This window comes from Mya arenaria, chromosome 3, assembly GCF_026914265.1.
Source record: "Mya arenaria isolate MELC-2E11 chromosome 3, ASM2691426v1".
NCBI lineage: Eukaryota > Metazoa > Mollusca > Bivalvia > Myida > Myidae > Mya > Mya arenaria.
Window position 1 is genome coordinate 64865699 of NC_069124.1, and position 23748 is coordinate 64889446.

Sequence of the window (23748 nt, forward strand, 5' to 3'; positions counted from 1 at the left end):
ATTGAACATTTCGAAAAACAGCGCGTGCGACGTAAAAATAAGGTGATGATGTGCAGTAATCATGTATATCTCTATAGATGAGGACGCATATTGTTGTTTTGCTTTAGGTGTCTGTCCATCCGTCCGTCAGTGTGTCTGTCTATCCGTCACAAAACGTGTTCGCTCCATATCTCATGAATTGTTTGAAGGATTTTAAAAGATCTGGCCAGAAGAGTTCACCATAGTGAAATGATGTGCATATATATGTATATATACCTACGATCAATTTGAGACGATGTACACAGCGCACGTTATAACCAGCTCGGTCTCGGTTTAATGTCAATGTCACACTTAACATTAAGCAATCACCAGATTATTAAATCCCACGTTGATGTATTAAAAAAGTCAGGTAATAGATCGATAAAAACAGGTAGCTGGCGGTGGAAAATGGCGATCATAGGGTATCTGGTTTCTTTTGTCGAACGCTTGATACCTCACACCTTCTCATCCAACCTGTTTATATAAATTATGTAATAATGAAATCTTAATGTTCAGTAAAATTAATACTTATCGGCCGTAGAAAACATATTATTATGAAACATTATCTAACATTATGCCGTTGGAGCTCGCCCAAAGGGAGGTAAAGCAAATATGAAGAGATAAACATCTACGAGTTGTTTATTCCATGTGTAATGTAATTACTTCTGTTTTAACAATTTTCGTTTGGCAGAAGGATTTTCGCGGCAATGCACGAGATTTTCTTGTCGTGGTATCTAAAAAGGCTAAGAGTGTCAAGCACTAACCAATCTGTGCACTATTCTCCAAAACCCTGAAATGATTAACAATCTTATCGGAGCACTTATCAAATGTGTCTGGCCCGAGAGCGAGTATAAAAAAAGATGACACACAACCCGATTCACTAATCGAGGTTTTTGTTATTGCAGCGATAACAATCATTTATTTATTTGTCAGTTTTCCATTCTGAATTATAAAGCGGTAATGACTACAAGGCAATATTAGCGAATTGTACAATTATTGACGGACACAGCCAGATTGAAAAAGGTTGTTGGAATAATGATGAAGCAGTGTATATCGTAGCTTCAGGTTGAATACTTTCCTTTTTCACAAGGTTATTTTAGAAAACCACTTGAGTTCACGGTTATAACCGCGAGTTATTCCCCTTAACTTGTTAAGTGGATGATAAATAACATATTTGCAGTTGCTTTGAAATTTATTATTTTACAAATTTTATATTAAATTTTGATAATTCTTTTTAAGGAAATGAATTTCTGTTATTTCATTTTGTTGGTAAGAATGTTATCATGATAAGATTATAAGAAATAATTAAACGTGAAATTTCATTAATTCCGCGGACACCAGTGTCTGCATTCGTCATGTGATGTGCTAAACGTATCATCGGAAGGCAGCATGAATTTCTGTGACAATGGGAAGTATATTTGAATATTTGACGGTAAAAAAATGTTAAGGTAAAAGCATGAAAAAGGGTAAATATTTCAGGATTATCATTTAGTAAAGAGTACTTTGGTAGACATTGGTTGCACAATTTAAAGTGTTCTTTGTTTTGAAGATGGTTCATTTTAGTTGTAAAAAAGACGCGAAATCTACTTTAAGCATAAAATGTTGAGATACGAACGTCATTGTTTATTGTTACCCCAAGTATGATATTTTAACATATGAAGTATTTCACATTCTAACTTGTGACGATTTAATAAGGTGCTACTGTTATCTGTTATTTAATATCTGTCTTCAAACTTTTAATTTTGTTGACTTAACATCAAAGGCTATGCATGTTGTGTCATTTTATTCGTTCTAGTTTCAGCAATTTTCGTCACTGAATCTGTCGCTAGAATATTCATATTCTACGTTACGTGTAGATATTATCAAAGGTTGTCTTATCATTTAGCGGTGGACTCGTGAATGTTTCGTAGTACAATAAACTGCTTGTTGATAATAATTTTAATACTTGTTAGTACAATAAACTGCTTGTTGGTTATAATTTCAATACTGCAATACAATAAACAAGACAATTTCTTTATAGGTTATAGGATTCAATTGTGATGGTGGACTTCAAACCACGTTTTTCACATTGGAATCATTACGTGACGTTCACTTCATTTCATTACGTTATAGCGTAACGTCGTGAAGCGTGTATTGGGGATCTGATTTTTTTTAATCAGATTGCGTTTTTATGCTCTGTACGAGTTGACGTTTGGTTGTCTGCACGTGGTGGAAAATCAACCAATTGTTGTGGTCTGAAGGAAGTGGGATACCACGTGTCTATACTCTACAAGTGATGGAAAAACAACCTTAGTGGTAGAATACAAACCTCGTTTATGCCCTTTTAATGTTGAAAAAACAACAACACGTTTTGTGCATAAAGGACCATGTAAATGTATGACTGGAGGCCGTAAAGGTGTTGTGTTTCGGTTTGATTGGAGGTCGATTGTATGAATGTCGTAAAAGGCCGTGTTTATGTTTGAGTGGAGGCCATAAAGGGATTGTGTTGTGGTTTACATGGAAGACTTAAAGGGGTCGTGTTACGGTTTGCGTGGTAATCGTAAAGGGTCATGTTGCCCCGTTGGCGTTGAGGCTGCTAAAATGTCGTGTTTGAGTTTGCGTTGATGTCGTAAAGGGTCGTATTATAGTTTGCATGGATGCCTTTAATTGGTCATGTTTAGATTTTACGTGGAGGTCATTAAAGGGTTTTGTTATGTAACGGTTTGCCTGGAGGCCATATAAGGGTCATGTTATGTTATGGGTTGCATAGAGGCCATCCAAGGTGCGGGTGATGATACGGTGTGCATGAAAACAATTAAAGGGCCTTGTAATATTACGGTTTGCCTGGAGGCCATATAAAGGTCGTGTTATGTTACGGTTTGCCTGGAGGCCATATAACGGTCGTGTAATGTTACGGTTTGCATGGAGGTCATATAATGGTCGTATTATGTTACGGTTTGCATGGAGGTCATATAATGGTCGTGTAATGTTACGGTTTTCATGGAGGTCATATAATGGTCGTGTTATGCTTTTGTTTGCATTGGAGGAAATACAAGGGCCGTGTAATGTAACAGATTGCATGGAGGTCATATAATGGACGTGTAATGTTACTATTTTCATGGAGGTCATATAATGGTCGTGTTATGCTTTTGTTTGCAGGGAGGCCATATAAGGGTCGTGTTATGTTAAGGTTTGCATGGAGGCCATCCAAGGGTCGGACATGCTTTTGTTTACATGGAGGCAATATAAGGTTCATATTATGTTACGGTTTGTATGGATACCATTAAAGTGTCGTTTTATGTAACGGTTTGCATCCAGGCCATCCACCGTCTTGTTATTCTACGGTTTGCGTTTAGGTCGAAAAGGATTCGTGTTAAGGTTTATGTTGATGCCGTTATGGGTCGTATTTAGGTTTGTGTAGGCGTCATAAAGGTGTCGTGTTTACGTTGATGTTGGTGCCATAAAGCAGTCGTGTTAACGTTTGTATGGTTGCCACTTAGGTATCGTGTTCAGGTTTGCGTGGACCCCATAAATTGATGGAGGCAGAAGAAAGGTTTTATTGACACTGTTGAACGAACTCTAAACATGATTTATTTCCACAGGCTTTTAGTCTCCAGAGATATGTTCAGCTTTTAAAGACACAAAATTGCTCTGTTTTGTTTCAGAAACCCATTTCATTCTATTCAAAACCGCAGCTTCTTCAACAGCAACAAGATAAAATACAGCAGATGGAATGGACATTAATGCTTGATTCGGCAGCAGCAATTATACTTTTCTTATTAAATTGTTTTTAACTTTTATTGTCCGAATACATCGTACTAAGTAAGGAAAGTGTAACAAGTTAGAGTCATACAATACATGTGTGTCAGCAGTAATTCACAAAATATACAAAACAAAGTTAACAAATGAGCAAACATTGTAAATGACTGCGCAATACAGTCAGTTATAATACTGAATTGTTATTTGTTTATTCAAACAAAAATCACTTGGTAAAAGTAACAGGGTGGGGTATATTGAGGTTATTCAGGCATTGGTCACGCAATATAAAACATATCACAGAACAGCGCAATTGGCATTAGCGCTAGCACAGGAACAGAGTTAACCTTGTCTTTGAACCAATAATGTTAAGAGAACAACACAGACAAGTCCAGTTATATATTTTTTTATATTTAGTGACACTAAGTTAAATATCAGGCCCTCGTAGTTCTGGAGGATCGATATGGCGCAAGCAGCGCTCCGAATTGATACATGTAAACCAGGGTTAGATATCACACGCACACACTAATTATGTTTGACATAACTTATTGCTGACACAATCATAATCTATAACACACGCTGCCACAACAAGTTATTGCCAAGACCAACATAGGCAACATGCGTACAATAAAAGGATACACAACAACACTATGAAATAAAACATACATTATAGTTTAACCTGCTTTTTTGTTAAAAAGGCGTACACTAACGGGCACATTTTTGCTGCATGTATGTTTGTCATCGTCGGATACCGCCGATACACTACTACGCTATGTTTTTATGAAGAATAACGAAATTTAGTACCATGGTTACGGCGATGTATGATGCATGTCTGTACAAAAATTCAAGCTTCTGGTTAAAGAACAAAAACTAAGTTTAACAGTTACAAACCGAGGCAAAGAAATATACATTCATTGTCAGTTTACTGTCTTGTCTTGTAGCAACACCAACGCAATGATTTCCTACACTTTAATTGATTGGTTGATATAAATTCCAAATGTCGAATGACAAATATATAAATGTACCTTAATAAAATGAGACAGCATCCCAAAACAATACAAAACACTAATCACATTGTTAAATAATAACTAGTAGCTTGTTAAATCACAATTATTACTTTAAGGACTTAAAAATTGTTTCATTATTACCCTCCCCCATCCCCCAAAAAATAATAATAATAAAATAAATAAAATTAATATAAATAAACCCAACAACCCCCCCCCCCACAACAACAACAAACAAACAACAACAATAAAATAGATTCTATATTTTAATAGGAAAGTATGCATTTAGCACAATTTCCTTGGAAAACGGTTAAAGTAAAAATGTCAAATTTGAGGTGTATGCATAATTTCAACTAAAGTAGCTGATACTGTATTGTGCCTGTTTTCATCATCGTCTTAACAACAGAAACAAACGATCCTAGCAACATGAAACGCGTTATAAAAATGAAATTAACAGCTATTCGTATAATAATTATGTAGTAGTAGTATATTGTTATGAAATACAATATCAATAAGTAAAAAAAACAACACCAAGGTAATAACCTTGCAAGTTGCTACTTGAATTTTGATCATGACTATTGTTATATAAAGTACTGCGAACATTGGTTGGTAATACCAACTAACTATATTGATACATTATTGACTTAATGCTCTAAATTCATACCAAACTGTATGAACTGTATCATTCCGATAAGCGGTGACCGTGGCATCATTTCACCCAAGGCTAAATTACTTATTATTTTTCGTAAAATACGACGCTAATGAAGTTATGACATTTTAAATGTTTGTACTTTTTAGATTTATTTCACAGGAGATTCCATGTACAATGATCGTAGTTACATGCAGTTTAAACATTGGCGGTACAACAGTATAAGTAGTTCGTAAAGTTTTGAAATATATCATTAATTAAATGAAGTGTTTTAACGTGTATGTGTATATCTAAGTTTAAATTGATTACTAGTGAAGTGTATTATTGCAAGTATAATTGAGATTCCCAAGAGTGAAGTAAGTTTTTCCTTACTGCTTAAATTGAAATTACTCCACGATCTATACTTGCAGCGTAAAGATTTCTGACAGAAACTGTCCATATACATCCAAGGTTGTTTTCGATAGAAAATGGCCGAGCAGTTCCGAATGTATATTTATTAAAATACATTGAAACATATATTTATATATTATACCTGTATTATTGTAAGCATTGAGGAGAAAGCTGAAAACTAATATCATTTCACCTCCTCAAAGATAGTGTTAACAGTATAATAAAAAATGTTTTTAAATTGAAAAAGGCATAGCAGATACTGTGAAATTACTTTACATTTAATTATTATTGAAACAGCTTTAGCTTTTCGTAGTTATAAAATGAATTAGTCATAATTGACTCGGTTCTGATGTTGATTTTCAGACAGGAGGGAGAAAGTGAAGAATATCTCAGTGGGAATGAATGATTGAAGAAATATTATAGTATCGATGAGCGGAAATGTCTTTACTCGAAATCATGAAAGAATGGTTTTGTCCATTTTTCTAAACAAATGAAACCTTCGCAATACTCTTTTGACCATTGAACAATAAATCCTTGTGCAAGTACAGTACCTTGTGCCATTGCAATACGTGATAATCGGTTACCCGTTGTTTGTGGGCCAGTTTACCCTTGCTGGCAGGTAGTACGTTTCATCCCGGTCTTTAGCTGGAGCAGCTACGTACTTCCACTTCTACATGTAAAATAAATGGGGTATTGAGTAAAAAATATACCTAGATAGAATATAATATTCTATCATATAGATTGTTTTAGGCAGGCGGAGAAACTAATTATGGTGTTATTTCTGTTTAGTTCTTAACGATTAAGCGCGTAACATATTGACGGCCGTTATGTTATTTCATTAGCTGGAAATGAAGGTTATAACTTATTACCAAAGACATGTTTCAATGCAATTTGTTTGCATCGATAAAAATGCATATACAAAAGAGTTCACACTGACCTTTCTGTACGCGTCCAAAACAGAGACTTGCTTTTGTGGCAAAATGATTTCTCCAGGTTCCTCACGGCCTTCAGCGGTTTTAAAAGTTTCCTTGCCCGAAGGGTTTTCTATCGTGGCTGGAATAAAAGGTCACAATGATTATTTTGCGAACACTAATACAATTCTCTTTACATTTTAATTCCTTAACAAATCATTTCCTCACTATGCACAAGCGAATGAAAACCACCACTACGCAATCACCACGCCCACTTGAACGTATACACATACACAGAATACACCAAAATACACCGTTATCGCTTATGCCCCCTCTAACGTGATCTTCAGGAGCCGCTCCAGCTGACAGATATTAATCATTTATCTGTTGAACTGCTGAGTATTGTGGTTCATCGGTGATATCGAATTTATGGTCAATGCAAGACAATTGAAAAAAATATTAATTCGGATGGTCTGACAGCGGCGGTGTCAATGTAGTCACTTATTTCATCGGTGTCACATACATCTAAGCGATAAAGCATCATTTGACCAATCACAAGCGTCGTTATATATATTAAAACTGACGTTCATATGACATGAACCGGTCATCGTTTATCAATTACTTCACTCTGTGTAACCTAGCCCGATGCAATTTGACCAATGTTGTAAATATCTGCAATTCCTTTTATACAGACGTAATATGCCGATTAAAACAAAGAAAAAAATGTATTATATAAGGATTTATTTGTTATTTTCGTGTGCTCGACCAGTGTGCAAAATACAGATCAATTCTTAGGTTGATATGTGTTCAAGTATGAGGAAGCGTAGTAGTAGTGTAATTATTATAGGTATTTGAAAAATTAACGGGTCATGTGTCTAGCTCTAAACCTGGATGTGCCAAACATTTTAATAAACTCCAGATTGCCCGACTTTCTCAGTATAAATCGTCCGGCATTCCTGTCCAGCACGTGGACTTTTTTTATCCTGCATATCTTCCTCTCGTTTCTTAATGTCTTTCACATCCCTTTCGTATCTTTTTTTTTGGTAATCTTATAGGTAGTGTCCCATCGCACATCCGCTATTTCCCCGTTAAAGAATTCAATTTCGCTGCCTCCGTTTATAATTTTGCCCGGGCCAAAACTTTCTATGTAACCTGGCAGAGGCGCTATAACATAATCGTTGTTCTGAAAAAACAAACATATCACAATGCTATTCAAAAATTGTTTTTGGTGTATGGGTCGTGTGCTTAAACAAGCATTTTATTAAGACCATTTTCATCTCAGAGTTTTCTAAATTCACCTTGAAAATCAAAGCTCTTGGTGCTACACATATAATACATATGTTCAAGGTTTCTTAATTCTAATTTAACTGTTGAAAATCGTCCAGACCTTGATTGATCGTCTTCGATCCTCTTCCGTAAGAATGGAATTACGGTCCATTTTCTCCTCATGGCCAAGACTATCTTTCACCCAAACAGATTCATTTTCTCTGCTTGCTACTCGTCCAAAGTAATACCAGCAATCATCCGCCCATTTTCCCAATACCACATCGCGAACTTGAGGACCATCTGCAAATTTGGAAGCACTAATGTACAGTTAAACATCACATTTCTGAATATGATCGTACTCATATCTCTTTTATAGAATGTGGGTTATTTCCATTCTGTGAATTTTTCATCTGAAAGTCATCCGAACTGACAGAATCTACAGTCATTGTCATTATATTCGTTTTAGTTTTATTGCTGTTATTATTTTTACCGCTTTTAATTGAATTACCCTTGTATGAGTATATACTCGTATATTTCAAAATATCATCCTGCTTAAGATTGTGTTAATAAATACATATATACAACATACAGTTGTGCGTACCTGGTGGCGGTGGTGAAGGTGGGGGTGGGGGTGTGGGTGGTCTCGGGGGTGGTGGAATCGTGGTCTAAAAATAATATGTTCAATATTTAGTATACTTAGTTTAGATTCCTGGAGATTAGTACCTAAAGCAGTTTAACGTTTTTGAAAAAGTATATGGAACGTCAGAACCTGTACATTTAAGTGCAATATACATGATTAACAATCATAAGCACTCACGAATTTACTGGGCCTTGCTAATTTTATACTTAATACCAGTCAAAGCTTTCTTCAAAATGTCTCACAATAGAAAAAAATATAAGGTTCTCGAATTCAATTTTTTTTATCCTTAACTTGTCGATGTTTTCTTGTACTTTCTTAACATAAGGATTTGCCGACAATACGCCAACAGTTTGAAGAAAAGACTCCACTTAAACAAAAGATTATATATCTATAAAGTTTACCCACCTTTTTTCCACAACATTTCTTGCCGAGAGCTTTAATTTCGGTTACAATCTTTTCACCAGTGACGTGTACTTCCTTTCTCACTTCCACACCAACTTTATTGATTTTCGCATCGAGTATCTGCACATTTACTTCTTTGTGTTCGATTTTCTTTTCCATTTGTCGCTCTAGTGCAATTAAATGCTCCGAAATCTGGATTCGAGACGTCTGGATCTCTTGCCCGATTTTGTCTCCGTTCTGATCAATTCTGTCACCAATAGTCTGGATTTCCTTTTCAATTTTGGTGGTGCTACAGTGTTTTTTTCTGGTTTACGTTCAAGACTGCAAAATAGATTAAAGATATACCGCTTATTTCATTTGAAACAATAATGATTTAAGGATTTTAAAACCAGACCATAGTTAAATACATTTAACAATAGCATTTAATTATAATAGATAGTTTTTCACCTAAATGCAAGAAATCAGTAAGTGCTTCTATTTATATACAGTCGAACCCCGTTGGCTTACCTTCAGTATAAAAAAGTCCTTAATATCTTGTTTGGGCCAAGTAGTAATTTCGAGCCAAGCGAGTTCGAGCCAACGGAGTTCGACTGTATGCAGTTATTAAGTTCTTGCACTAAGTTTTGGTAATACAATATCAAGCACAATTAAATGTAAAGGAATAAAGACAAAGCATGCGCGAAAAGCTCGGCAAATAACATTCACAACATACGAAACTTAAGTTAATATTATCTTAAGGTATCTTTTCTTGAAACACTGACTCATTCTCACTCAAGGAATAACTTTCAGAAATGTGCTATATTGCTAAAATGTTGATGATGCGATAGAAAAACGCGGATTTACAATTGTTTCTCAGCAATGTTGCCATTCTCCTAAACGCTACCCTGTTATTTAAGATTTAAAAAAAATAAATAATATGATTCTATGTGATCCCACATCCTTCTGGACTGCAAAACAAAAAATGCATTAAGTTTAACTACGCAAAGCTACAAGCATTGTGGTGAAAAATATTTCCAAATTCATATTTTAAATAATTCATGAGTTTTTATGCTTATATTAATATTCATGATGAAAGATGAGAAAAAATCACGTCGGATATACATAAATTACAATAGTATTAGAAAAATGGGTGGATGGGTGGGTGGATGGATGGATGGATGGGTGGGTGGGTGGGTGGGTGGTTGGGTGGATCGATCGATCTATCGATCTATCGATAGATAGATAGATAGATAGATAGATAGATAGATAGATAGATAGATAGATAGATAGATAGATAGATAGATAGATAGATAGATAGATAGATAGATAGATAGATAGATAGATAGATAGATAGATAGTAACATTATATATAGAGTTAATTTTACAAGAAACACAACTAATAAATGTTTATAACAGGTTACGTAAAGAGATAAAGACTAGCATCAATGGAAAGCACTAGTAGCTTTTAAAAATATGCACAGTGTTATTTAAAACGACACATGGAACACATATAATTATAATATATATATATATATATATATATATATATATATATATATATATATATATATATAAGCTAGGCGGTAGTGTTTATCTATGGATAACTCGAAAGCATTTAGACGCACTGTTTGATTGTCGGTGTACCATGTGATTGGTGATACATCTTGACTATTAAGATTAAGGATTTGTGGACTCATGGTTTCGGAAAAGGGCAAATGATTTATGGACTCATGGTTTCGGAAGAGAGGAAAACATTAGTGGATTCATGGTTTCGGAATGGGAGAAAAGATTTGTGGACTCATGGTCTCGGAAGAGGGGAAAAGATGTGTGGACTCATGGTTTCGGAAGAGGGGAAAAGATTTGTGGAGTCATGGTTCGGAAGAGCGGAAATGATTTGTGGACTCATGGTTTCGGAAGAGGGGAAAATCTTAGTGGACTCATGGTTTTGGAATGGGAGAAGGATTTGTGGACTCATGGTCTCGGAAGAGGGGAAATGATTTGGGAACTCATGGTTTAGGAAGAGGGGAAAATATTAGTGGACTCATGGTTTCGGAAGAGGGGAAAATATTAGTGGACTCATGGTTTCGGAATGGGAGAAAGGATTTGTGGACTCGTGGTTTCCGAAGTGATGATAAATATTGACAAAAGCTAGAGCCGAAGCAGAGGTCGTCAAAACATACAAATTACCTTCCTCCGATTACGAAAATCCTGCAACTTAAATACGCCGTATTTTCATCATACAAGTTATTGTCTTTATTGTTTTAGAAAATACAGTTTAATATGAACATTTTTTTTTTCAATACGAATATTATATCACGTTCCCGACGCACGACGCTCACAACAAAACCAAATCATAGAAATGGATTGGATGTGTTGATTTCGGCAGGTATTTTAGATGAAAAATGTTATCTTAGCATATCATTTGGCGAAGACATGGGAATTAAAGCTCAATAATTATAGATACATAATTAGTGATGAAAAGAAATCCTTTTGACAGCATATTATCAAAAAACCTCCCTTTCTCATACTTTAGTTAGGCTATTAGTAAAGGGGGCTGTATCGCAATTGAAGATTGTCTTGGCTCCTTTCATTTCATAAATAGAAAATAACGCTAACTTTACCTTTCATCTTTCTTCGTCACGTGCCTGTAAAATATGGAAATAAATTAAACTCACTGAAATTATAAGTAAAACTTAATTCTGATTATGTTTAAATGTAAACTACGATAGATATACTAGCATTATCATCAACAGCAACCGTTGTAGTTGCTACAGTTGTTGTTTTAGTTGTTATTGTTGTAGATGCTGTTGTTGTTCACCACTTAAATAAATGTTCATTCGCTGAACTTATACAAGTATAAACATGAAAGAAATCTGATTGATACCTTTTCTTTTCTTTTTCCTTCGATCTTTGTCTGAAAAATATGGACACATGATTAAGCTGTACTACACTAGTGCATGATAGTTTCTTTGTGTATTTTCAAGATTGATACTTTTTGTGTTGCAAATCAATTGATATTGAAGATAAATTTCACATTTTTATTATTATTTTTTTCTTATCTTAAGGGTATTTGTTTTTGAAAAATACATTAATTAGTTTTATTATACCTCACTTTGTCTTTAATGATAAAATCCAATTTCCCTAAAAAGAGATATTTTGACTCTTCAACCTTTTTGACACGTGACCATGCGATAGTTCACTGGCAGGTCATGGGACCGCAGTGATATTTTGAATGTCATATACGGGCAAAAAACTGCTTCAATATTTAAGCTTAATCATGACGTGATTGCCTCCCTAATACACATACAGCATGCTATTTTTCATGTAAATCTTTACTGTTACCTCCTTTCCTTCTTCTTTTTTCTGCCTCTGGAATTAAATCAAACTCTAGTAAGACCATATATAATCAAATGTTTGTAATTCGTCAAGTATTTTGAAAGTAAGATATTCATTGATCCATTCAAATGTTCCTGAAACCATAGAAACGGTCATGGACACTTTACATTAGTATTTTGGTTTAAAGTGAGTCGTATTTTGGACGCAAGTATTCTTATTTTTTTAACAATGACGTTAGCTTCTATGGTTCTTAAACAATGCATTCAGACGAAATAGAACATCTAAAATATCATAAAATTAAAACAAATCCCATTAAAACCTGCATTCACATAAAAGTGCGTAAAGGCGAATGGCACCAATACATTTAGGTATAATTCACCCATATTCACCAATACTTAAGCGGTTCATCTGTACTATTTTAAGAAAGTATAGGTGCACCAATGGTATATTTATAAATTATTGATGTTTAGGAATTTAGGAATTAAGGAATAATGTATGCACTACAGTTCTATTTTTATCATGACACCAGCTTAACTACAAGTACACGGATCTGATGAATAATCCAAAGCAGTATTTAACGATTCAATGACATTATATTGTCGCCATTTTCACACTTAACACCAGAACTAGCATTTGTTTCTATACCAAACAATAAGAAACGATATACAAGACACCACACACGCACCAACCAATTATACCGTACAGTAGAACCCCCTTGGCTCGAACTCGCTTGGTTCAAATTGCTTGGTGGCATTCCCGTTTGTCTCGAATCGTACGTAGCTCGAGGTATTTTCGCCGGTCCTTTGGAGTTTGACCCAATTGGGTTTTACTGTATTAAATATAGTATCTAAATAACTTAAAAAAATTTTTTTTCTTTACCTGTCGCTGTCGTCTTCCTTTTTCTTTCGTTCTTTTTTGTTTTCCTTTTTAGAATCACTATCACTATCATCGCTGTCATCTTTATCTCTTTTGCCGCAATCGTTGTCATCATCATCATCATCATCATCATCATCATCATCATCATCATCATAATTGTCATCATCATTACCATCATCATCATTTAGGAAAACCAAGGATTTATTATCTTGGCACCTGCAATTCAATTTAAACTACTGTTTGTAGTTGAAATTATAGATAAAATAAAAAGAGATCTTTCAAATGATTAAAGACCTTGATTTCCATAAGACACTAACAAAATGTGATAAACATTAGCCGTGCAAATGCCTCTTTCGCTAAAAAGGTATAGCCTACGATGTAGACCTTAGATATTGGTGATCTACATATAAATGTGTTGAATGTAAGTAACTCTAAAAATCAAACCACATGCGGTAGTTATTTGTGCAGCTACATGTATTAAAGAAATACCTTTCCCGCAGGCAACCGTCCAGACCGATACAGCTGAGTATTCCAAGGTAGCGGGACTTTCAATTTCCGCTTCTTCTCCACCTTCAACAATATTGTGTTTTCTTTATTAAAGTATGATTATATCATGCATTTGTTCTTGACCTTATGTTTAAATAACATACGCATTCTGTAAGGCACCTTTCTTATATATAGATATTGATTACTGTGCTTTTTATTAAGATGTAAAATGGTTTACTACTGTAATATCTTTAAATATATGAAATCACTTTAAAACATAGATTCAAAAAATACATTACTTATAACTTCAAATGATATATTAACGTTTGTGATATTTTAATTCACTTCATACCCTATAGCATTTATTTAACCTTCAATTATATCTTAGAACACATTGGTGTTTATTTTCTCTTTCCGAAAAACAATAAATAAAAACTAAAAAAGCTAAAATAGAAATGCATTCATTTACTTTCATATGAGTTTTTGTTCACGTGTGTTTCTTTTTTTTGCCATATAAGAACATATTTGGATAAAGAGCATGACATTTCTTTTCGTTTTTCTTGAATAGGCAATTAAGTTTATTACTACTTCATTCTCTCGAGATCATCTTATCATAAGGATAGTCGAACATCGAGTTTATTATGTAAACAACAGATTTCCTCTTTGACTTTTTCTAAACTTTTGAATTAACTTCCTCATGAATTATAGCCAACCTATGTACGTTCTACTGATTAAAGATAGCTGAAGTCAGTATTGAAATCTCAAACTCAAGTACACGTAGATCGATAGCTAAAGTCAGTATTAACATGTGTAACTCAATTGCACGTACATCCACAGCCATAGCCATATATCGACAGCTATAGTAAGTATTGACATGTGTAACTCAAGTACATGTATATCTTTAGCTATAGTAAGTATTGACGTGTGTAACTCAATTGCACGTTCATCCATAGCCATAGCCATATATCGACAGCTATAGTAAGTATTGACATGTGTAACTCAAGTACATGTATATCTTTAGCTATAGCCAGTATTGACATGCGTAACTTACGAATACGTACATCGATTGTCATAGCCATATTGACATGTGCAACTCAAGTAAACCTGCATCCATAGCTTAGTCAGTATTGACATGTGTAACTCAAGTACACGTTTATCGATAGCCATAGTCAATATCGGCATGTACAACTAAAGTCCACGTATATCCATAGATATAGTCAGTTTTTACATGTGCAATTCAAGTACACGTATATCGATCGCAATAGTAAGTATTGACATGTGTAACTCAAGTACACGTACATCGATAGTTATAGTCAGTATTGACATGTGTAACTCAAGTACACGTACATCGATAGTTATAGTCAGTATTGACATGTGTAACTCAAGTACACGTACATCGATGGTTATAGTCAGTATTGACATGTGCAACTCAAGTACACGTACATCCATAGCTATAGTCAGTATTGACATGTGTTACTCAACTACATGTTTATCCATAGCTATAGTCAGTATTGACAAGTATAACTCAAGTACACGTATATCTATAGCTATAGTCAGTATTGACATGTGTTACTTAAGTACACTTATATCCATAGCTATAGTCAGTATTGACATGTGTAGCTCAAGTACACGTATATCCATAGCTTTAGTCAGTATTGACATGTGTAACTCAAATACACGTACATCCATAGCTATAGTCAGTATTGACGTGTGTGACTCAAGTACATGTACATCCATTGCTATAGTCAGTATTGGCGTGTGTAACTCAAGTTCACATATACCCATAGCTATAGTCAGTATTGACGTGTGTAACTCAACTACACGTATATACATAGCTATAGTCAGTATTGACGTGTGTAACTCAACTACACGTATATCCATAGTTATAGTCAGTATTGACGTGTGTAGCTCAAGTACACGTACATCCATTACTATAGTCAGTATTGACATGTGTAGCTCAAGTACACGTATATCAATAGCTATAGTCAGTATTGACATGTGTAGCTCAAATACACGTATATCCATAGCTATAGACAGTATTGACATGTGTAACTCAACTACACGTATAGCCATAGCTATAGTCAGTATTGACATGTGTAACTCAACTACACGTATATCCACAGCTATAGTCAGTATTGACATCTGTAACTCAACTACATGTATATCCACAGCTATAGTCAGTATTGACATGTGTAGCTCAAGTACACGTATGATAAAAGCTGTATTCAGTATTGACATGGGCGACTTAAGTAAACGTTTACTCAATGTCATAGTCAGTATTGACATGTGTAACTGAAGTACATATGTGTTATTCAAGTAAACTTTTACATATAATATTTTTATTGGCGTTGGTATTGTCATGAATCCAATCTTTAATTTACGTGATTATTTTTTTATAACAAATTCAATAAGAAAAACCTCTGCTAGGCGAAGTAAAGCATAACCTATTGTATTCCATCAAACTTTTACCAAAAAAAACCAGAAACGAGTACCATTGATGAACTTGTATTCATGGAAATTAGTTAATATAACAATGATAAGAGTAACAGTACATCAAGTACATGTAGTTGCTGAGATATTATCCTATGTGTGCTAACATGCAAGACCTTAACTAGAATTTCTAAGTCGCATAATAAAGGGGCAAAAATTATATAATATGAAAGATAGAGTTATCTTACTTGAATAAATAAGAAGGTTAAATGGTTGGGAGCCTGTGTGTAAAGTTTCAATACATAATAATCGCTGAGGTATTGACTTAAAATTGGTTACATGCAAAACCTTATCCATAACTTCTAAGTCTAATAATAAAGGGCAATTATTTTGCATTAAATGCAAACTAGAGTTATCTAACTTGATTAATTCAGTAGGTTGGATTGTTGAGTACCATTGTATAAAGTCTCAATGCAATACCTCAAGTAGTTGCTGAGATATTAACCTATGTGTGCTTGCACGCAAAACCTTAACCAGAATTTCTAAGCCAATTAATAAAGGGCAATTATTTGCATTAAATGCAAACTAGAGTTTTCTAACTTAGTTAATTAAGAAGGTTGGATGGTTGAGTACCATTGTATAAAGTCCCTATGCAATACCTCAAGTAGTTGCTGAGATATTTACCTATGTGTGCTTACATGCAAAACTTTAAACAAGGGGTGACGCCGACGCCGACGCTTGGGTGAGTAGTATAGCTTTCCTTATTCTTCGAATAGTCGAGCTAAAAATGATGTAAATCTGAGGAGTCTTCAAAACAAATACATTAACTGAATCAAACCAACTATTTAGTTGTTATAAAAATGCCAATGTATGCCATTTCTGTTCGCATCTGTTATGGGAATGTTGAAGAGCACATTTCTGATATGTTAAACGTCAATTATATCAATTCTATTGATTAAATCTCAAAAGGTTACTTGTCTCCTTGTCCAATCAGAATATATAATACATACTATAAATTGCTTAACTGTGCAAATGAAACTTATTCATATTAATCTTTTCAAAGCGGGCAAACATGAAGCGTGAAACAGGTCTCAAGTATGATAGGAAACAGTTTCATTCGAGGAAATACATTTCTTGAATAACTACATAAATGCAAGAATACCTCCTTCACTAAATCAATTATCTGTTTTTCATTCTAAAATAACGGAAGCTCCTTCTTCCAACAACTTAATTATAATATATATATATATATATCATCTATCGATAGAAAAAAACATATTTTTCACTGATCATTTTTGCCTGGGATATAACTCTTAACGATTTCTTTAAAAACTAAGTTTAAATTACATAACATTTCCATTTTCTAAGTGCTGCAGCAAGTGCCCCCTCCCCCTTTATGGTTCTAATTGGGTCTAATACTTGTCTGTTATGAAAGAACGTTGATAAGTCAAAGCATAACCTATGTATCCCTTCTCTTCGAATACAGCCCTCGATCAATACGATATCAATTAGCCAATAAACAATACACTTGAAATTTGACACTCTGGTGTGTCATCTGGGCCTTAAACTCGTAACCGGGGCTGGAAAGCTGGTATTAATCAAGACAGATATTTTTTAAACAAGTGCTTAGCCGGTCTTGTATGAATCGCTCCTGTCGCCAATGAAGTGTTTTAATCGAACCGAGACAGCTGCTTGAGACGTATTTGTGCTTTCGATGGATTTTTCTTCCAGGATGTACTTTATTTACGGTTTGACTCCATACCTTAATTTTGGTTTGCATATATAGGAGGTTGTGGAAAGAATAATATTTCCTACATTGACTTCAAAAACAATGAAAAATGTGATAAAAATGTGACCACATTGCCCCTTTTATATAACAAAAATTAACCGGAAAATGGTGCTAAATGAAGTATCTAGTAATACATATTAAAGAACTCACGACTTTGCCATTGTAAAGTCTAACGGAGTAGAATCTGTGTTCGAGGGGCGGTAGACGAGGCACGTAGCAGACTCGGCCCGGCATATACTGCATATACATACCGCTCGGTCCCATCACTCTCATCCGCGTCAAAACGTAGTCCCACACCTGGCAAACAAGCGTTCCTTTAACAATACAAGTACAGCCATGCTTGTCATGTAAATGCTCATGCCACTAATGTGATTCGTATCAATCCTTTGTTTTCATTAGAACTATGTGTGGCGGTAATGATGCGCACCATTTCCCTCCTGGAAGAGAATATAATTTCTTCCCTACCCAGATAAAACTCTTATTTGTTATCATTTGAGAAACAGTGACCCCTTATCATTTAGAAAATAAATTGTACCAAGTGTCATTCATTGATATGTACGTTTGTTGAATAAAAGGTTTGACATCATGTTGAACATTATATGAATCATGTTAGTATATTCCCCTTTTTGTCAAAACGACAATTGTCATAAAAGCCCACCGCAAATCCTTTAAAGTGGAAAACCCCACAACACTATGTAAACTAAAACTGAAATGAGTAAATAAGAAGAATCAATACAGTAAATGTATCGGACGCTAATCGCGAGTTATGGAATGGGAAAATAATAATTTGATTAACAAGTTACCGGCTTATTTATTTAATGCTCATAGTACAAAATTTTAGTTATATCCCCACATTAAAGATGAAAGGAAGCAACATTAACTCACATTATTTGTTATCCAAGAACTTTTAACTGATATGGTATAAAATATTTGCATACACATGTCAAATACTTCTAGGATGTTATATTATAAAGAAGTTGAGGTTCCAAACTCATTTTGATAAACATACTGAATGTATCGTTGTTCTTACATGTAGTGGCGGGCAGGACACAGCTCCGCCAATAGCAATAACGCTGTTCCTGGTGAACACGCCTCCGACCCCACTGGTAGAAATTTACTTCTGCTTCTTCCGGTTTGCCCCACTGTTGGATGACATGGCCTAAGAATTGAATTAATGAAATATTTAATGCGGAATTGAGAAAGCGTTCATGTTCATGCTTTACACTATAATAAGTGATCTTAATCGTCTTCATGACATGCTTTACACATATACTAATGATCCTAATCCTCTGCATGACATGTTTTACTCTTATATTAATGATCTCAATCTTCTCCATTACATGCTTAACACTTTTGTATCTTCATCATACCAATGGCACACGCCTTACGCTTATATGAATGATCTTAATCATCGCCATGACGCATGTTTTACACTTATATGAATGATCTTAATCATCGCCATGCCACATGCTTTACACTGATATGAATGATCTTAATCATCGCCATGGCGCATGTTTTAAGCTTGTAAAAGATATCTTAATCAATGCCATGGCACATGTTTCACACTTGTATGAATAATCCCAATCATCGCCATGGCGCATGTTTTACACTTGTAAAAATGATCTTAATCATCGTCATGGCACATGTTTCATACTTGTATGAATGATCCCACTCATCGCCATGGCGCATGTTTTTCACTTGTAAAACTGATCTTAATCATCGCCGTGTCACATGTTTCACACTTGTATGATTGATCCCAATCATCGCCATGGCGCATGTTTTACACTTGTAAAACTGATCTTAATCATCGCCGTGTCACATGTTTCACACTTGTATGATTGATCCCAATCATCGCCATGGCGCATGTTTTACACTTGTAAAAATGATCTTAATCATAGCCATGGCACATGTTTCACACGTATTTGAATGATGTTTATCATCAGGCATAGTGACTTACATGAATAAGCAATTGAATGATAGCATACCTTTCAATGACATACATCGTGTTTTTAGTTAATAATCATAATATTTTACGCTTTATTTCAGGATTTTATAGTTAAAGCTGAAATTTTCGAAATATATTAAGTTTTTATCGTTTTGCGTATTTATTGTCACATTAAAAGTTCTTCGATAATCAATATCACGTCATGTAAGAACTATTAAATATTTAAATTGTATTGAAAGAGGCTTTCATACCAACTTTGAAGACTGTATTGATACCTGAATATTCGCAATGCCATCGATTATTGCTTGTAAATATATGTGCAAGTGTAATGGTGGAAATTAAATTATAATATCAAATTTCAAAAATGTAATCAGTTTTGGGTGCTCCAAACAAATAAGGTTATCTTTAAAACTGCCAATCCTTACTAGCATATAGTGTAATGTGGAATGTTGCGACTCCCTTAAACCCACCCATCCTCACACTTTGGTGATGCCTAACTTTACTAGTCTACAGTCTGAAAGTTGCGACTCCCCCTTCATCCCCCACACAAACACTTCGGTAACACCTAACTTACCATTGAGTTTATAGTGGTAACTTTCGTCCCCATTCCACCCACACACCCTCACACTTTGGTAGTGTCTAACTTTACTAGCATATAGAGTAATGTGGAAAGTTACATCTGCCCCTCTTCCCCCCCCCCCCCCACAACCCGACACGCACACTTTGTGTTTCGAACACCCTCCCCCAACTCACACACGCTTAGGGAATGCCTACATATACTACCATAAATGTGTATTGTCCAAAGTAAACACCCCGACCCCGCCCTTCCCCTGAGCCCACCCCACTTTACCAATTCAGAGCTCGGAAAACATCATATTAGAACAAAACAAGCATCAACATATTAGCCACAGTTTCAATCATTAATTACTTGTATAACCAATATAGTGCCCACGATGATACGCAAACATGACACGAACGTACAAAGTTCATACCTGGATAGAAAAATCCATTGTCCAACTTGGCGATGACCATTAAATTCCGTTTTTGTATATTGACTGTATTAGACACATAACGATGACACGCGCCGTCATTTATATAAACCATCGTTTCACTCATCTTGCTAATGTTCTGTCGTAAGAATTAGTGTTGTTTTTTGCAAATCTTCGGTGCCTTAAGATATTGGGCACTGTTGTGCACCATTGTCCAATATTGATTGGTTGGGAGTGATTTCAATGGATTTTATTTCAATGAGTAAGGCATTAAAAGAAGTATGCTATTTGTTTAACTAGTACATGTACACTGTTTGAGCTACCATGGGAACATTTGGAACCTGATCATAGTCTATCATAGTTTCTATAAACAGTAGCCTCTCTAGCTTAAAGATTTATAGTTTGGAACTAGTATAAAGCGGTTTAAACTGAATAATAATGCATAATGTATTAAAACAGAATACCTGTTTAAATGCTGGTAGTTTGCTTGTTTGAAGAAGGTTCACTGTATCTATAGGTAACACTTCTAGCTAATAAAATTTATCTCAGCTAAAGCCGCCCAATATATGTTGATTAACGACACCTGTCACATATGACCACAGTGAAAAGGGAAAGTTAACGTAAAAGAAGTATATTAGCATAATAATATATTTCATGGTAGGGCGCGTGTATGTCGATTTTACGTGCCTGAGGGTCGAATTATTCGATCCGGAACATTTTTTATTAAATTTGTTCTATGTAAATTTCTTTATTGAACATTTCACCAAACAGCGCGTGCGACGTAAATTAACGCGATGATGTGTAGTAATCATGTATACCTCTATAGATGAGGAGGCATATTGTTTTTGCTTTAGTTGTCTGTCCATCCGCCCGTCTGTCTGTCTGTATATCCGTCACAAATCGTGTCCGCTCCATATCGTTTGAACTGCTTGAAGGATTTTGATTTTGTTCAGAAGAGTTCCACATATTAAGACGACATGGAGAGCGCATATCACAATCAGGTCGGTTTCATGTCAAGGTCAAACTTAACTTAGACATCAAAGGTTATATATATATATATATATATATATATATATATATATATATATATATATATATATATATATATATATATATATATAAATTTATATATCAAATAACCGCTTAAAGGATTTGGAAATAACTACCCACAAATGTTCATCACATTGAGACAATGTGCAGTAACATCCAGCTCGGTTAACTGTCAATGTCACAATTAAGCAATAAACAGATTATTAGATTACTAGTTTTAACATATTTATTTTACAACGCCTGTGAAACAAGTTATTACAACATTATATTGATCACTCTCGTTGGCACGATTTTACGCGAGAGTGTGGTCTTGTGTTGTGGGGGAAACCGGAGAACTCATTTGTCCGGCTTGGTGACCACATATTCAACTCACATGCGCCCAAGCCGGAAATCGAACCCGGGTCGCCTAGGTGAGAAGCGAGTGCGCTAACCACTGCGCTAACCGGACAACCTAATCAAATTACTAGTTTCTGTTTGAAAAAAGTCAGGTAATAGATTAATAGACAGGTAGCTGGCGGTGGAAAATGGCGACCTTCGGCGGTATCTGGTTTCTTTTTTGAACGCTCGAAACCTCACCCCTTCTCATACATCGTGTTTATATGTAATATTAGCATCTAAAACCTAAAACAATCTTATCGTAGCACTCGGTGAATGGGACTACCCGAGTGCGAGTATAAATAAGCTTACACACCACCCGGTTTGCCACTCGAGGATTTTGTTTTGACAGCGATTTCATTCATTTATTTCGACCTTTAGTTTTAAGACTATCTGCGCGTAGGTAGTCTTACGTCCGCAAAATCTGAAGAACTACTTCTTTTCATGTCGTTTTAACCCATTTTTGTGTCAATGCGCTCTGTATGTAGCAGAATGACGACGAAAGCATGAAAACAGATTAGTTATATTGCGGTCCGACCATGAGTTCTTGCTTTTTCGGCTATTTTCGCGCTGTATTTCTGTATCCCGGCGTTTTATTTTAAGCAGAATATAAATATTTTTAGATTGCTATATTTATCAGAATAATGGAGGCTCTGGTAGGAAGGTAACATAATGATATTTACTCTGAGTTTAGCCCAAGATGTTCCAGAAATTATTATCGATCGCAATTGTCTGTTACAAGGATTTGTTTCTATAACCTGGCGTGACCTATGTCCATGTATGTAAATGGACGTTTCAATAAACAACTCAATATACATAAGTTATGCAAGAAAATAATGATACTCGTAATTTGTTTAGTGTATGATGAAGTCCATATTTCCTGTTGCTTTGAATTTGATTATTTTACTGTAATAAATATAAATCATATTTAATTTTGATATTTTCACCTTGGGGAAATGGATATTTGTTATTTCATTATGTTGGTAAGAATGTTTTAATGATAAGTTAATAAGAAATAATTAAACGTGAAAAGTTCATGTGATGTGCTTAAGGTAACATCGGAAGGCAGCATGAATTTCTGTGACAATGATGAGTATGTTAGATATTTTGACGGTAAAATATTTAAGCTTTTCTTTGTTTCGAAGATGGTTCATTTTAGTTGAAAAAAGAAACAAAAACAGACATGAACTCTACTTTAATCATATAAAGTTAGACGCAAACGTCATTATTTATTGTTACTGCAAGTTTAGTATTGCATAAAGAACACGTGTGTATTCATTTGTTTTGGTGATGATCGATTTAAATTGTGAACTATTTCACATTATAACTTGTGACGCATTTATAAGATTTTGCTGTTATCTGTTATTTCATCAGTCTTCAAACTTTTAATTTAGTTGACTAAACATTTAAGGCTATGCATGTTGTGTCATTTTATTCGTTATAGTTCAAGCAATTTTCGTCAATTAATTTGTCGTTAA

General features: G+C 34.7%; 1 protein-coding gene across 1 annotated transcript; it reads right to left on the bottom strand.

Moving 5' to 3' along the window:
• Positions 1–9074: 9074 nt before the first annotated feature.
• Positions 9075–13655, bottom strand: LOC128226199 (uncharacterized). Its single transcript, XM_052936091.1, has 7 exons — positions 13651–13655; positions 13210–13422; positions 12337–12363; positions 11879–11908; positions 11616–11639; positions 11182–11208; positions 9075–9336 (listed from the first exon to the last, which is right to left on the bottom strand). Exons 1-7 carry the CDS (start codon positions 13653–13655, stop codon positions 9192–9194), a joined length of 471 nt encoding a protein of 156 aa, XP_052792051.1. The 3' UTR covers positions 9075–9191.
• Between the last annotated feature and the right edge of the window lie 10093 nt (positions 13656–23748).